Source organism: Eschrichtius robustus, chromosome 12 (genome assembly GCF_028021215.1).
Source record: "Eschrichtius robustus isolate mEscRob2 chromosome 12, mEscRob2.pri, whole genome shotgun sequence".
NCBI classification, from domain to species: domain Eukaryota; kingdom Metazoa; phylum Chordata; class Mammalia; order Artiodactyla; family Eschrichtiidae; genus Eschrichtius; species Eschrichtius robustus.
Window position 1 is genome coordinate 27,363,344 of NC_090835.1, and position 17,893 is coordinate 27,381,236.

General features: G+C 41.7%; 1 protein-coding gene across 4 annotated transcripts in view; it reads left to right on the top strand.

Moving 5' to 3' along the window:
* Window positions 1–17,893, top strand: part of CADPS (calcium dependent secretion activator) — a 483,330-nt gene that overhangs the window by 392,661 nt on the left and 72,776 nt on the right. For all 4 annotated transcript variants that reach the window (XM_068557631.1, XM_068557633.1, XM_068557634.1 and 1 more), the window contains 2 exons: window positions 6,851–7,006; window positions 10,982–11,129. In XM_068557631.1, coding sequence (XP_068413732.1) covers window positions 6,851–7,006; window positions 10,982–11,129 — 304 coding nt within the window. The remainder of the gene's footprint in view (window positions 1–6,850; window positions 7,007–10,981; window positions 11,130–17,893) is intronic.

Consider the following 17,893-nt stretch of genomic DNA (forward strand, 5'->3'; position numbering starts at 1 on the left):
GGATTATAAAGGAGACAAGCTGTAAGGTTGGAGAGATAGTGGGAGGTTCTAAAATCCCGTGAAGTTTAGAACTTTGTTCGCTAGGTCACACATTCTGAACAGGGGATTTACAGCTCCCAAAGATGGTGGAAATTGGTTCTTGGGGAGGGCCAGTGGAGGAGGGTGTGCAACAAAAGAAATCTTCCTCTTGTTGTGTATATGTATAAAGCACAGGTCTATATACAGTACATAAGCAGATATACAGTATATTGGTGGTATTAAACTTTCATGGGGAAAGCAGTTGGGGGATCTGGTGGTGGTAGGAAGTAAAAGCTTGAGAAACACCCCTCTAAACTCTAGAAAGATATCAAAGAGTGCCCCATGCCCCTAAGTAGGGATTAGACCTAAGAGTAAGCCAGGAAAGAGGTTTTAGTGTTCAGAGCACCAAGAGAAGACAAGATGTACCACATATATTCATGCAACAAAAGGCTCATGAAGTGGAAGGCATTCTGTATCTTAAATCTAACCCTATCCATAAATCCGAAGCAGAAGACTTTGAGAAAAGACCCAACCATATCCTCCCTGCACAGAGACCCAACCTTATTAGAATTAATCCTGGAAGGAATGACTCTGCCATCCGTAGAAATGATGAGACATGCACACATTTGTACCTTTCATCCATGTGACAGAGAGAGAGCAGATGAGAATTTTTTAATCCAGTGCTCCAGGGATGGGTCCTTTGATACGAATGGGAGCTACCCTTTTTCAGCAGTCCCCAGAATGAATGAGCCTAATTTTTAACATGTATCCGTTGTTAGGATTGCAATTTACACTTCTTACACTATCCAGAGATATCCAGTTATGATTTTCACAGATAAGCATGCTGGACTTGTTTTTAGGCAGTTGCTAAAGGACCCTCTAAAATAATAATTTGTTATATCCATCAGCAGCTCCAGGAGTGCTACAGGAAAATTCCCCCTTTTTACATATAATGCTTGGAATTGTCTCTCTGGTTATTAATATAAGTTATTAATAGCCAAATGAATTATTAATAACATTAGTAATACACTGTATTATTTTGCTAAGAGCAGAAATATCAAGCATGTTTCTTCAGCCTTTTAAAAGTAGATCACGATACTATGTCACAGGAAGGAAATGTTTCTATGAGTGCAGTGCAGCCGTCCAGCCAAAACGTCATATTTTACAAATACAATATGTTTTGATTAATATAAGTATTTTTTAAAATTTTCATGTTCAAAACGAAGCTCATTTCTAATTTGTGTGCCCACCAACCGCTAATATGTTTAAAGTTGCTTTTGCATACATTTGTATGTTATTCATTCCTAGCTACTTTTAATTCACTCAGAATTGACGTTTTAACTTTCCAGGCTGCCATCTCGAAAGATCTCCTAATTCCTTGATCAATATTCAGTGTGTGTATCATTTAATGATCACATTTGCTTATATAGGCTTACACATGTCTCAGTGGAAATCGCCAACGGTTTTGTTCCATAGCAGTGTTTAAGACTGAGAACCACCAGGGACTGAATTCAAAGGCAGATTCCCCAGTTAAACAGAGAAACGTGGAAGGAAAAGTTCCATTTTCCCTTCCACTTAATAGTCAGCTTTAGCTAATCTTCTCTTGAGTGTTCCCACGAGAGCACCCTTTCCTCCCAAGTAGAGAAGTGTAATTGGCTTTCCCCAACTGTGAAGTGTAAAGGATGAACCTGTGAGACACCTGTTTCCCTTAAGGAAGAGAATGCCAGGTTGGCAATTTTGCATTCTAGGTTTTTCCATCCACCAGCCGGGGCTATATTCCCATCATGAAAGGGTAGCTCATTTCTAGAGAGAGGCAGGTGTCCAGACTATCTCTAGAGTCCAAAATTTCGGGTGTATCAGGAGATTTGGCCCCCTGAGCAAGCCCAGAGGCAGCTCCAGCCTTTGCAAGAGCTGTGTTAGTCAAATACAGCTTGCCCGGGGCAGAGCTGCTTTGGCAAAACTTGCTCTTCTTCTGCAAGATCCAAAAAGCAAACCTCAACTTCTTTGCCAAAATGCTGTCAACTCCACTTAAACAGGAAGGCTCCTCTCAGATGCAGAGTTAGGCTGGGCTCCACTGTGCCAGTGACTTTGGCTGGATGGAACACCCTTGAAATGCCACTACAGAAGCACGAGGTGCCAGCTGGTTGAGCAGTATATGACACAGTCCCTCCAAAGAGATGTGGGTGATGCTCTCTGAGGTTTTTGTTTTGCTTTATTTTCTCTCTTTACCCATAAAGCCATCCATCTCTCTTTCATCACATCAGTTGATCGATCTTTGTTCAAAAAACAAAACCTGATACGAGGTCACAATTTTTAACCGTTTTACTTAATTTTAACTTTTTACAGAAAATACAAAACTTGATTAATATTCACAAGCTGAACACATCCATGTAACAATCCCACAGATCAAGAAACAGAACATCACCATCACCCCCCAGAAGCCCCAATCAGCCCTTCTCACAGTCTCTATCTCACTTTCAAGGGTAATTACTTGTAACAGAAGGCCACATTTTAAATCCACTTGTGGTCAAAGAATTCACTATACGAGCTGAAGTTGGGATTCTTTTCTTTTCCTTTTTTTGAGTGTAAACCTTTCTCCACTTTAATTGGACTTAGTTCGGGAGGGGATGTTTCCATTTTCTTTAAGTGTTCTATAAAATTATGCAAAGCTATTCATTCTCTTTTGATACAATTCCTTCATCTTCGCCATCAACTCTGATGCACCATTGCACATACACCTGTCTTCGGAAGTAGCAGTTGGAAAGAATTCCATTTCTGTCCATTACCATTATGTATACGTTCAATTGGGTAAATTTCCTGCTACACCTCGTATCTACTCTCTGACTTAAGAAATGCGCCTCCATCAAAAATAATTTGTAAATAAAAGGAAAAATTAAAGTGTTCCACCCTTTCTATTAGTCCCAGCTACTTCACTGCAGCCCTAGCCACAGCGACGCCAAGAATTCCATGAACTTCAAGTTCTTTGTATGAGACAAGGCCTAGACCCTTGCGGCAATGGATCTGGAAACTGAAGGCCCCTCACAAAGGCATTGAAATAACATGATCATTGTATACAGGCGTCCATGAGTGTCCACGCTTTTCAGTCGCTCTGTGGTTAATTTTCTTCCATTAACTTTTATCATTTCTCTCTGAACACTGAGCCACACCACAGCTCCCCATCCGTAAGCTGCTTTCTGAAATGTGTCGCTTAAGTTTTCGTTGTCGTCTTGCTGTGGACTTAGCCAATTTATTTACAACTGTTGTGTGCTTCTGCCACATCTGCATTGTCACTGTGATGGTATTTTTTTCTTTCTGTCTGTTTCTTCCACAGGAGTTTAACCAGTAATCTACCCAATGTGAACCTACCCAATGTGAACCTTCCCAAAGTACCAAATCTACCAGTTAACATCCCTCTAGGCATCCCACAAATGCCTACTTTTTCGGCACCGTCATGGATGGCTGCTATATATGATGCTGAGTGTGTATTCAGTTCACATTAGATCTAATTTAAATTTAAGTGATCTTGGCATGGATATGTATTGTTTATTTCTATACATCCTATATAACGGAGATGGAGATGGATAATTAGACATATTTTGCTGATCATACAGAGACAATATTGTTTATTTCTGGCATGCAGCGTGTTTGTAAGACGTTTGCTATATATACAGCACTAACAATTTGTCTTACGCCCACTGAACGTTTGAGGACTATGGTTCACTTCCTGAATTCCTTTGCAAAAGGCTCCTTCCCATATATATATATTTTTTATTTTAATGCAGGTGACATGACTTTAGGAGTTAATCATCCAAAAATAGTCCAGGAAACCTCTTTGCTGGGCCAGCCGGTCATTTCTGGCTTGATCCAAATCAAAGAGGAAAGCACACCTACCTAGAAGCTGGTTTGGGCTTTTTTTTTTTTTTTAAATAAAAGATTCCTAGAGACTGTTTAAACCATAAAGCGTATTTCTGGTGTCAGCAAATGGCAGGATATAGTAACAGTATGTTCAGGGCTAAATGAAAATTTCTGAATGGATCAAGCCTTAATAACATAAATGTTATGTAAAGGTACATTCCAAGGTCATAATACAATTTGGAGCATCGAGATCTAGGTAGCAAGAAGATGTCTAAGTTTGAGGATGCACTGCAGTTAAATTTGGGGGTAGCCGTATCATCTGTGGTCTCAGTGTAGGGCCACTCTCTACACTCATCCATACAAATGCCAGCAATGCATGGGGTTTGTTTTCCTTGGAGGTCAGGTCACCCCTTTAAAGCCAACAGTTTGGAGGGTGAAGGTTGAGAAGCCATTTCTTCTAGCTTAGGAAATGAATCCTCTCTCCTTCTTTCCTTCTCAAGTAGAAGATCCAGCACCCCGAAATCCTACCTCAGGGAAATTAAATTAGAACCACATGCATGATTTAATACGTGAAAGAAGGTTTAGCAATTCTATACCCTCCTTTGATCCTTTTCTTAGACCACAGCTAATTATAGGCCAGATAAGCTTTTTCTTGAAAGAATAAATTGGCACATTTTCAAAGGGAAGTGTTATTATCAAAGGAATAAAAAATGGTCTGAAACTGGCAGTGATGTTTTGAAATCTCAAAATCACATTTGTCAAGATGGCCCTCCACGTTTTTATTTCTGCAGTAATCCAGGTAGAGAACAGAACTTTAAAATGACTGCTCTACTGGGCTCCTCCAAAGCTACCTAATATTTTTAAAAACCCGTATTTGCTCACAAGTTCACAATGAAATCATCTGGTCAGTCTGATTTTCTTTTAAAGACAAATAAAAACCTCCAAAATTTGTATCTGGAAAAAAAACTTCTAAAACAACCCCATAAATCATATTCATGCTAAGATGACTGTATGAAAAGTTAGATTAGGTAGTATCTGTTGAAAATTAAAAAATAAATATCCAAAAGCTTCTCTTACCTCCTTCTGTGCATGCTCTGTGACATTGTTTTTGAAAAGATATGAATCAAGACATTGTAATAAAGCAGATAATGGTCTCCATTCAATTAATTAAGGCATGAGTGGGAACACATTTTGGTAACTGCTCAGCAATCAAAATAATCTTGGTGCTATTGCCTTAACATTAACAGTTTATCTTAAAAATAAAAAGAAAATATTCTTTTCCTCATGTCAAAACTTAATAATAAGCTCTTCAAAGAAAAAGAAAAAAAAAAACCCTAGAAGAATTTTTTGAAACTCTGAAACCAGATGGGTGTCAAAATGTTGTTGTAATAAATACCAATTATTGCATTCATATGTACTTAATGATTTAAAACATACAAGCATGCAGTTCCAAAACGGGGTTTCGACTAGGCAAAGTTGGGGTTTCTTTTCCCAAGCATAGGATGGGATAGGGGGGAAGGCTGAACTTTTTCGGAGAAACAGTGCATTCCCCCACTTTTGAACAGTGCCTACGACCGTATCTGAAAAGAAGGCGTAGATTCTCAATCACCCAACCAGGAAATGCCTGATTCTATATCTTTTCATATTTTCAGTTTCCTCCTCTGCCACCTTTCATTTTAAGGACGTGTTTCCATGTTACCTGCTCCTTCGTGTCAGATACATCTACGTACTGACCTCAGACTGGTCTGTCCTTGAAAGCGTTACCCTGTTGGTCCAGGCCGTGGGCTCCCTCCTGGCATGTTGGGAGTCTTCTCCTACCCCCATCCCCCCGCAGTAGCTGTGTATGCCTTTATGCACTAGCTATATTTCTCTCTCTGAAGCATTAATTCAATGCAGCTGGCATCTGTCACAATAGAAACACCCACTCTCATCTGTTTCTATAGACGATGTCAGAACAAGTGGTAATGCATGGTATGTTGGACGTTTTATAAATTGCCGTGTTAGCATTAGTGGTATGCGAGGAAGGGGGTGGGAGGTGGCCACCCCACAGAGCTGCCGATGGGATTCTTACAAAAGAGAAAGCCAGCCAGGGAAGGGCAAGAGGGTGAGAGGTGGAGCATTTCCTGTACGCGGGCTTTCCGTCGATGCCCCAGGCAGGTAAACGTTTCTTAGACGTCATTGTACAGAGAGGAATCAAGACCAGTTTCTCCATCTGTACAGAGGACTGGGTAAGATGGTGCAACGGTACAAGAGCTCAGGTTTTGAGCCCTAAAGCTTTGCAAAGATCCCTTGTCCACTCACCTCCCCCCCACAACCCACCTTGTCCTGGGGCTGCCTATGCAACGGGCTGGTCTGTGCAAATTGGACTGATAACCAAACTGAACGAGAATCTTGGATTCAAGGTATCCAGGTGGACTCGGCTTGACGTGAGTCACCCCAATTTCCTTCCAGCTCTTCAAGAGAGAAAGCGGGTCCTCGCTCACCACTTTGTTAGCACTGTCCTTTTACAAATGAAAGTCTTGTGCAGTATCCAAGAGGTCTCCGCTCTGGAGGGCAGCCGGGGAAATGCATGAAGCCCTGAATTCTAATAACTGCATGTTGCCATGTAGTTATTATCTGTTGAGACCTACTTCTCCCTCTGGTTCGTGGCCTTCATCTGAATCATCACATGTGTTAATGTGGTTATTAGAAGAAGGCTGATTTTTACCATACCTTGTTCTAGTTACGGGGTAGCACCTTCCTCAGACTTATCACTGGTCTGGAATGATTGGCCGAACAAAGCCCACGAAGTCACGTATGGTAAAACTCAAAATCTGCCGGTGGAGATCGCCCCCACCTCCACCGCCAACATGCGTCGTTTTGTATGTTGAAGCCACTGTTTGCCTTAAGCCTTCTAGCCCCCAACTGTTCTTGTGTCAGCTTTTCCAGAACCCTAGGCCAGTGGGTGACTCTTGTTTTCAAATTTTTATCCTGCCAGTAACGGATCAGGCACTTCAGAAGATCTGTTCTGGAAACTTGATGCCCTTCAGACCTTCATTCGGGACTTGCACTGGCCTGAAGAAGAGTTTGGAAAACACCTGGAACAACGGCTAAAGCTGATGGCAAGTGACATGATTGAATCTTGTGTCAAAAGGTGAGCATAGGTGGCTGGACAGGTTTCTGCACCCCTTCCCCGCTGGGCACTGACTCGGGGAGAGGTGAGGGCTCCCACTCTTACAGTTGGCTGTAATTTGGAGTGTTTTGGAGAAGGTGATTGTTTGTCAAAGTCAGCTGGAGTGGTGACCACCTCACTGTAGCTTCTATTCACCTTCCCCACCTCTGTCCCAGACCCAACAAAAGATGGCACAGAATATGGCTGCCAGTTTTTTCATTTAGCTCCATGAGGAAAGGGTCCTTCTTGTCTCTGTATCCCCAATACCCATAAGTGTCTGGCACAGAATATTTAGTTAATACATATTTGTTAAATATCTGAGTGTATGCATGGGTGGATAGCTGGCTGGAAGAAAGAGAAGCACCTACAATTCTAGAGCCAGCGTATTCAGTACAGGTAGCAGGCATCTCTTGACTTTTCAGCAATGTGGGCAGGACCTCCACAACATCATTCACTCTGTATATATGAACTGAGCATGTACCATTTGCCAACCATGAGTTGTCTTGCCTAAAATCTAACTAGATAGAAACAAAGGGGCATGACACATTAAACGTGCATTTTGATTTCCTGCACATTGCCTGGGTTATCACCATGGCATATAGGATTGAGGTGGGAATGCTGCATTTGACCTTTCTAAGTAGACTTTCCTGACAAAGAAGAAGAAAATGAGGACAGTACACATCCACTCAACAAAAATTGTTTGGGCTTCTCCTGTATGCCAGGCACAGTGCTAAGTTCTTGGCACACCAGGAAGGGTGGGAGATCGCATCCCTTCCCTCATGGAGTGTCTATTTCTGAATATCAGAGACAGAAATGAAATCCGTCTGATTTGACATCATTATCATCACCCTGTCTATCCCCAGACACACATCCAAGTTCTCTTTCCAGTTCATAACGGTTCCATTATTTTTCCTCATTCAAAAACACCCGAAATCCCCCAAGCAGCACAGACGACTCTGGATCTCCAGATGTTGTGTAGTTTAGTTGATGGATCAGTTGTGTGTGACGGGGGCTGGGTTTGGCTGAGAGTGAACTGAGTTCATTATTTTGTATCTTGGAAGAAGAAAAGAGAAGGAATAGCATCAAAACTGGAAACCAAAAGGGCAGAAGACCTGCACAGCCCCCGGTAGGGGAGCATCTCGGCAGGAATTGGTAAAGGAGCCACATGCTGTGGGGAATCTGGGCAGGTGTCCGATGGCACTTCTGGAAGCTTAAAATCCTGGTGATTCAGATTCTGTGTTTTGCTCTTTTCTTCCCAGTTTTAGAAGCAAAGGCAGGCCTATTTCTCAAACCAAAGGTCAAAATCTTTCCTTAGGGTTTTGAATTCCACCATTTCCTACATGGTCTGTATCAATTTTAGGAAAAGCAAGCCTTTCCCTATGGCCAAACCATCCCACCAAAAACTTCTTACAGGGCAGTTTCCCTGTGGTGAAAAGTTCTCCCTTCATCTGTACTAGCGGCTACAACGCAGTAGAAAGGACCCTTACTAGCTTCTGATCTGTGTACGCAATCATACAGAAAGACATGTATACCCTTCTCTGAAAAGGCAGACTTCTGAGAAGGGAGTAAGAAATAAAGACATGCTGGGAAGAAAAGGGAAGACATAGGGATGTGAAAGGTAGATAGTGACTGTTTTCTCCCTTACCACATGCCTTGGTGTGCAGGAGCTTAGCTCCCTGACCAGGGATCGAACCCACCGTGCCCTCGGCAGTGAAAGCTCGGAGTCCTAACCACTGGACCACCAGGGAATTCCCCTTACCACGTGTCTTTATGGATCAGCCACCTCCAAGAGTGTGAGCTACTAAAAGGCAGGGAGTGTATCTTGTTCATTTTGAACTCCTCACCCTCCCCGGGTCCCCGCCTCATGCCTGGCACATAGTGGCTCTTAAGTAACCTTTTGTGAACAGAAGTTGGTCAGCTGCACATGTACACCTGGCACTGGACACATAAATACCCCCATGTCCCTTTCAGTTGAGGCCCCAGACAAAAGCAGATCAGGGCAAACATAGGGGCAAATGTCATCCCCAAACCTCGAGATTCAGAAGGTAAAATGTGAAGAAGTCCTTGGGTGTTGTAAGACATAGAATCAACATTAGTAGAGCCTGGAACATTTGCTTTCCTCTTTGGGACAGAATAAAAGGGCCTTGTTCTAGAAGGGCAAGGACATTATTGCATGGATGTAAATACTCATTTCCAAGTTTCTCAGCAATTGACGTCAGTCATCTGATGGACTTGATGGTGCCGCTGGTCTAGTCCGTGTCAGGTCCTGTGCTCCGCACAAAATAAGGCACCCTAACTGCCCTCAGAGAGTCAGTGGGTTAAGTGACCTCTCCATTCTTGGCTTTTCCTTCCCATGGAGCCCTGTCAGTCATATTAATCTTGCATTCAGCTTCCTCTTTTCACAGCCGCACACTCCAAGGGCTATGAACAGCTCTCCTGTGAAAACAGAAGACGATTACTTCATTGTAAGGGAGTGATTTAGCATTTCCATTTCTCAAATTGGGCCGGAACTGGCACACAAACCTCAGAAGATCAGCACAGGGACCTGTCCAAGTCAGTCCCCATCAGGCCCCCTTTTCACAAAACCAGAAAGTGATGTATTTTCAACGTAGCTTAAAATGATCATCATGATTAGAAAGCTTCTTCAGTGCACCGAGCCTTTGGGAGCCAAGATCATTTATCTTTAACATGATCATATAATATATAGGAGTGTTTTAAGAGGTTTTTTTTTTTTGAAGTTTTTTTCTTAAGAACTGGGCTTCCAACCTTAGAAATTATACTTGGCTTCACTGCCTGCACCCAGGGTGTGTTAGCAAGCTGGCATCATTTCCTGAGCTAACTAGCTGTGTGGTCCTCCCTATGCACTGTTAGAAAACTGCTACAAATACCTCTTAAAGCAATGCTTTCCTGGTGGCTGCATGATCTCCAGAACCTGACTGTGAACAATGCTGAAAAGATGCACTGGTCGGAAGGAGCTTTAATAAAACCACTTACTAACCAGGTGCTTTTCTTTAAAGACATGTCATGACGTGACCCACTTCTCTGAAACCTTTCAAAATCTAGCTGGTCCCCTTTACAATGCTGATATCAAGGATTAAATCTTACCCCTGTATTACCAGCTGGCCATGTCGGACTAGGGTTTTCCTGTGTGCGGTTAGCACGTTGATGGGATCATAATTTGGCCTGTGTCAAAATTATGTCATCTTACGTTTCCACCGTTGTGCAATTCTTGAAATGGTAAGTATATTATGATATTTTTACTTATAAAAATACCATATTCTGATTACAAAATAATACATTGACATCGCAAAAACAGACAAACAGACAAACATAGTGGAAGCCCCCCGGGACCACTCCTCCTAATTTCGCTCTCCTCCCCAAAGGTAGCCATCTTATTTTTTTAGTCTTTAAAGCAATATAATAAGCTTATTGGATTTTTTTTTTTTTACGTCACTCTCTTTCAAAACCAGAAAGGAAAAAAGAAACCAAACAAAACAATAAGTGTAATTTAAGATATTTCCCCCCATGAAGTTTTTGAAGATGAGAAGCTGTTTTTGGGGGAGGGGTTTTGCTGTTTTTCTTAATGAAGTGATTCAAGGTAGTTGGTTGCCAGTATGAGAGAACTTATATATGCTATAATGCTATAATTGGGTTTTTGTTCATTCATTCATTCTCGTGCAATTAGGGTTCTCCCTAGCATGTAAACTATAGACAGAAATACGCCAAGCTACAGGTGTTCCATGTACTGCAGAGAAAGGAAGGGTTTACATGGCTGTCTCTGTGAATAGGCCTTCCTTAGCTGGGAAAGTCATTTTAAAAAGAACACATGTGAAGTCATTGTCGATTGAAACTGATTACAGCCTGCAATTTTCTTTTTCACTGACCTCTCGGAAAATGTCTTCTCCACCTGCCGCCATCTGGATGCTGAATTGGTCTTTTCCTACTTTGTTTTAATAGAACCAGGATTGCATTTGAAGTTAAGCTGCAAAAAACCAGTCGATCAACAGATTTTCGAGTCCCACAGTCAATATGCACCATGTTTAATGTTATGGTTGATGCCAAAGCTCAATCAACAAAACTTTGCAGCATGGAAATGGGCCAAGAGGTAAAAAAAAAAAAAAATTACAGATTTCCGCCCCCCCCCTCCATTGATCATGTAGAAGAAAACTTCACAAATTCCTTCCATCTACACTAGTCTGCTAGCTTCAGAAATATACTCTAACATTTGTGGATTAAGCCACAGATGAATGTTTGGTATCTATTTGTTAAGTAAATTTCTAAGACATGTGCTAATGACTATGCCAGTCACTTGGAAGTGATTCTTGGCTGGGCTTGGGGTGACCGTAAAGTTCCCTTAAGTCAGATGAAGTTTGATGACCTTATTTATTAGGCTGGCATCTCCAACGGATCTGTTTGCCAGAATGCAAGTCATTTTCACACTGGAAGTGCATTTTATCACTTTGAACATCTGGACAGCAGGAGAGGGCTCTTCCTAGCATCATGCAACTTCCAGGATGTATAATATTAGCTCACCCTGCTACTCAGTCCCCAGCCAGCAGGCTTTGAATTTCCAAGAAATCACAGGCTTTCCATTTTCCTTTGATTGAGTTGATTGTGAATCTTCCCTGACCAAAAGTTTAGTCCTTTGCTAAGTTTCCAATTCCCAAGTGGTATTTAAAATGTAAAGGAGAAAGAAACAGCAACTTGGGCTTGATTAAAGACTATCATGATCATTTTTCTCCGATGGCCTTAAGCCAGCTAGATATTCATATACCAATTTAGAATTAATTCAGAAACATTTCTGGCAACTCTCATGTTGTTGCCAATTGGCATAAATTGCTCCTAAATCAGATCTTACGATACCAGCCTTATATGCTCAGAATTTTTACTAAATTATATTTGCTCCTTATTCGTTATTTATTTTCTCTTTCGGCACCTTCCATTTTTAAATGTGGGCTGGTGGTATTCTCTTCCTGGCAAGGTCATCTCTAACCTTCTTCCACCTCCAAATCAGCTTCCCCAACCACCCCTGTCAGCTGCTTCTCCTGACGAATTTTCTTGTTCGGTACCTTGCCCCAGGGGCTATGTTCTCTAAGCCCTGGGGTCAAACGCAAGGTGCCAATGGTTCTCTTTCCTGGCTCCATTTGCTGCATGAGAATGATCTAGAGCAGTAGTGCTCAAATTTCAGGGTCTGTCAGACTTATATCCAGAGAGCTTCTTAAAACCCAGATTGTTGGGTCTCACCCCGCGAGTTTCTGATAGGTCTGGGGTGTGGTCCAAGAATTTGCACTTCTGACAAATTCCCCAGTGATGCTGATGGTCCTGGCTGGTCTGAAGACCACCTTTTGAGAACCACTGGCCCGGAGCCTCAGTATCCAAAAAGAGTTAAGGGGAAGAGCCGAGGTACCAAGGACAGCCTCCTGAGGAAGGCTTGGGTTGGGTGTCCAGACCCTGGGTCTCTTGCCCTGGCTGTGCTGCAGACTGGACCTGATCAAGTCACTCGGCCTCTGCAAACCTCAGTTTCCTCATCTGTAAAATGATAGCACTATTCTAGTTTCATTCAGGCTGTTTTTAGCTATAGACTCCATTCTTCAAACCTTACCAGGAAGGCCAGCATACGAAGTGAATAAAATTAGAGCTGTTCTGGATGAAATGGGGGGCAGGAATTCAAGGAAGAGGGGGCCCAGAGCCCAAGCTACCATATTCCTCTTCACACTGCCCCCCAGGCACCCACACCCCCCCGACACTTCTCTGGGGGACTCGGAACAATCTCGTAGGCTTCACAGAGCCCACTGTAAAAACCCTGTTTTTAGTGATCTCTAAAGTTCAGTAAAATCCCTTTGAATTCAGACTTTTCAGGGTCCCATCCCTTTTAAATTTTTCTCCCTTTGAGCTTCCTTTTTAAAAACTGAGATATAATTTACATACCATAAAATTCACCCTTTTAAAAAGTATGGTTCAGTCATTTTTAGTATATTCACAAAGTTGTGCAACCATCACCACAGTCGGTTGTAGGACATTTTCATCACCCTGAAAAGAAACTCAGACCCATTAATAATAAGTCCCCAACCCTCCCTCCCTAGCCCTAGGTAACCACCACTCTTCTAGCTGTCCCTAAGGATTTGCCTATGCTAAGCGTTTCATATCAATGGAATCTCATGCGTAGCCTTTGGTGTCTGGTTTCCTTCACATGGCATAATGTTTTCAAGATTCATCCATGTTGTTGCATGCATTAGTACTTCCTTCTTATAGCTAACTAGTATTCTATTACATGGATATACTACATTTTGTTTATCACTTCATCAGTTGATGGACATTGGAGTTTCTTCTACTTTTTAGCTACTATGAGTAAAGCTGCCTTGAACATTCCTGTACAAGTGTTCATGTGGACCTAAGAGTGCAATTGGATATATACCTAAGAGTGCAATACACCTAAGAGTGAAATTATTGGGTCATATGGTAACTCTGTGTTCAACTTTTGAGGAACAGCCAAAATTTTTGCAAAGTGGCTGCACCATTCTACGTTCCCATCAGCAATGTGTGAGAAATCCTATTTCTCCACAACTTAGCCAAAGCTTCTTATTATCTATCTTTTTTGGTATCACCATCCTAGTGTGTGTAAAATGGTATCTCATTATGGTTTTGATTTGCAGTGATATTGGCCATCTTTTCATGGGTTTATTGACCACTTGTATATCTTTGAACAAATGTCTGTTCATTCAAATCTCTTGCTCATTTTTTTTTTTTTTTTTTTTTTTAATTATTTATTTATTTATTTTATTTTTGGCTGTGTTGGGTCTTCGTTTCTGTGCGAGGGCTTTCTCCAGTTGTGGCAAGCGGGGGCCACTCTTCATCGCGGTGCGCGGGCCTCTCACTGTCGTGGTCTCGTTGCGGAGCACAGGCTCCAGATGCGCAGGCTCAGTAATTGTGGCTCACGGGCCTAGTTGCTCCGCGGCATGTGGGATCTTCCCAGACCAGGGCTCGAACCCGTGTGCCCTGCATTGGCAGGCGGACTCGCAACCACTGCGCCACCAGGGAAGCCCTCTTGCTCATTTTTAAAATTGGATTGTCCTTTGTTGTTTAGCTATAAGAGTTCTTTATATATTTTGGATACTAGACCATTATCATATATATGATTTGCACCTATTTTCTTGCCTTCTGTGGGTTAGGTTTTGTTTTTCACCTTCTTGGTAGTATTCTTTAAAGCATAAAAGTTTTTTAAAGTTTTATGGAGTCCAATTTATCTGTTTCTCCTCACAGCTGCTTGAGATGTCCATTTTCACTGAGTTTCACAAGGATGACACCATTCAGGGTAGGGAAGGGTTGTTACACAGGGATTGGCCTCCCTTCCCCCTTGGCAACTTTTACAGTCCCTCTTCAGATTGACTCAATGGTGCCCGCAATTATAGAACTCCTACATACCTGGACAGATGGCTAAACAGTCTTTTCAAACAAGTTTAGTCACTCTGATCTTTTCTTTTTGAACTGGAGTTTGGGGAGAGTAATAGGAGTTGGGTGGAGGAGTGGAGAGGGGGGGTTGTCAGAAACCCTACTGAAAATCTGATGAAATGTATGAGGCCATTTCCCAGAAAAAAAAATGTATGTATATATACTTTCGTACAATTTCACTATACAATTTCAGGGCCTTGTCAGGCCAAACTATAGACCCTGGTTGGAGATATATACTAAGAAATAACAAGTTGATTTTGTCACAGTGGACCCTGTCTCTTGTCTTTACCACTGATCACTTCTGTGCTAGAGTAGAATGCCCTTGGCTTAACCTTGAAGTCTTGGTTTTCTAGACTAACTTGTCCAGTGGCTTAATAACTACATCATATGGACTCTACCCCTTAGCTACCAAACTATGTGACCTTGAGCAAGTCACTTACTCTCATAACCTTGCTGTCGTTTGTCAAATGAGAGATAATAGCATGTAACACACAACCTTTGAGAGGTATGCAGCTTGTCAAAATTGGGGATAAAGCTTCCTAATTTCTGGATGTAAGATTAGAATGTTGTCTTGGATATTCCCAAATAGTAACATTTTTGAGGCTAAACTACTTCTTTCTGGACATTGTTCTATTTGATATAATAGAAAAGACTTCATGTATTTACCCCTAAATGATTCAAGGTGTTTTGTTGTTTTTTTTTTTTTTTTGTATTCATTTATTTATTTATTCATTCATTTATGGCTGTGTTGGGTCTTCGTTTCTGTGCAAGGGCTTTCTCTAGTTGCGGCAAGTGGGGGCCACTCTTCATCACGGTGCGCGGGCCTCTCACTGTAGCGGCCTCTCTTGTTGCGGAGCACAGGCTCCAGACGCGCAGGCTCAGTAATTGTGGCTCACGGGCGTAGCTGCTCCGCGGCATGTGGGATCCTCCCAGACCAGGGCTCGAACCCGTGTCCCCCGCATCGGCAGGCAGATTCTCAACCACTGCGCCACCAGGGAAGCCCTTTTTTTTTTTTTTAATGAAAACAATAACTGAGACTCATAAATGTTTCCCAGTTTTCCAGAACTAGTGCACAGACGTCCAGGCTAAATGATCTTTGTTAAGGGCCCATCCAATACTGTATTCTAGTCTATGATTCTTATCCGAAGCCTGTCAGTTTCCCAAGCCATGCTAGAGAGACCTGCTATGCCATTTCTCCTTAATGTAACTGAAACAGAGACACTTAAGTGACCAGCTTGTGAGAAATGAGGCCTTTTCTGACCTTAGAATGCCAAGTGACTGAACAGTGAGAATGAAGCTAGACATCATTGTCTGTAAATATATACTTCCTTGAAGGACCTTGCTCTGTGGCTGTGACCTTGACTAGAACTTTATCAGGAAGTCTCATGCAAATGGTCTCTCAATTTTTCTCACTTTGTAGAATGGGGATATTCATCTCCGAAGTAAAGCTGAATTATTAAAGTGAGATTGGCCAAGGATGGCTGGAAACATCATGATATTGAGAGGAGAGAAGTCCAGTGATTTAATGTAGTTTTCATTTTGTGAATATTGGGTAGTAAACTCATATTACAGATCTAGTTACCAATACCTGCTTCCACCTGGATTCCAACTCCCTTAAGGTATTTTGAACTAGATACCGACCAGGTGATACAATATTCTCCAATTTTAAGATCACTTTCCGAATTTCATCACTGGGATAAAGTCTCATTTAAAGGCAGCTGTTGAAACATTTGTTAACCATACTTTTCCATCTTAAATATTTATTTTTTCATTAAAATTTGTGAAGCACCAATAGAGAGGAAATTGTGTATTAAATAGTTTCTCACTTGGTCTAGTGTGTTTTCATCTCATTTCCAAGGTCAGATGGTCTTAACAGAAAGACAACATACACACAATCTGTTCCATGACAAGGCAAAATGTGCAGCACAGGAAGTCAAGTGGAATAATTTTCACGAAGTGATTGTGAATTTGCTGCAACTTAGCTCATCAGAAGCAAAAGTAAACTCTCCAAACTTTCCACACCATTGAAGATTAGTAGTTCCCTTGCCATCATCATCGTCATGATCTAGTGCCCCAGAATGTAACTTAGGAATATTGTTGTTATTATTAGGGTCAAGTCAATCTAAGAAGGCCAACAGAGAGGACTGGAAAATGCAAAAACAGGAAGGATCCCTTTTTTGTACCCATATTAGGATGCAGATAGAATTGGATAGTTCATCTGACTGCAAGAAATTTTGTGACAAGATAGTTTAGTTAGGGGGATGGTAATTAAAAGATGCCCCAGTAGTATTTGTATCCCTTCGTGGAGCTTCCCATCTGCATGGAGCAATGTATCTCCCAAGAAAGAGCAGAGTGAAGGCAAAGTACTTACTGTTTCTCCAGAAAAGCAAGTCAATCAAATAAGTCTCAGGAGAATCTGGTAAAAGGAGTTCATGTATTTTGTAATTACTTGAATAGGAATGGGGACTGCTTTGATACGTACCCCTTTGCCACGTGATAAGCAGGGTAGATATTCCCCTGCCCTACTACATATCCCAAAGTAGGTTTTATTTAATTCAAATTATAGTTTACATACAATAAATTGTATATATTTTACATGAGTTTAGAGAAATGTATACACAAATGTAACCACCATGCTAATCAATTAGTAATTGTGGGAGTAATCCTGCCAGATAGCACTTCTGAGTCTCTAAACCATGTTTCCATGCGTGGTTTCATGACTTTGTTAGGTGAATATGATTTCTACATTCACAACAGGGAAAATTCTAGCCCCATTGAGGAGGTAAGGAAATAGACCAATAGAGATGGACATGCTCAAGTTTCCTCTAGAAGTAAGAGACAGAACAGTCCTAGCAAACACTTTTTTTTCATAAGTAGAAATTAAGAAAAGTGGAGAGGAGTGGAGATCATAATATTCACCTGGAGAGAAAGGGAGAGACAGTGGGACTACCTGGAGATGAGTGGGGACCATATTTGGCATGGGAATATTGAAGATAGGAAGGGGTGCCCATAAACCACCATGTCTCCCTATACTTTAGTGTGGATTCCTTAGAGAATGAAAAGGTTTGAGGTTCCCCCACTTCTGAAGAGAAAGCCTGTTTGTCTTTGGAGAAAGAATGACATTGTTAACTCTTCAGACCAAGAGCCTCAGTCTTTCCTGGTGCAGAATGATTGCTCTTGGCTTTGTTTGCCATTTCAGCCAAGTGTTTTGAGAGATTGTTTCTTTTCTCAATGATGTTCTTCGCTTGGTTAGAAGCTCCTCATTTCATATTTCATATTATTTTGCCTGCAACTAGCTTTTCGGAGTTAGTTAAACCTTGTAGTTAATTTAATATAGGTGGATCATTTCTAGCAATTCCAAAGAAAATCTAGCGGAGTGAGGCAGTCTCATGAGGAGGGAAAGTAAGCATATGATTCTGG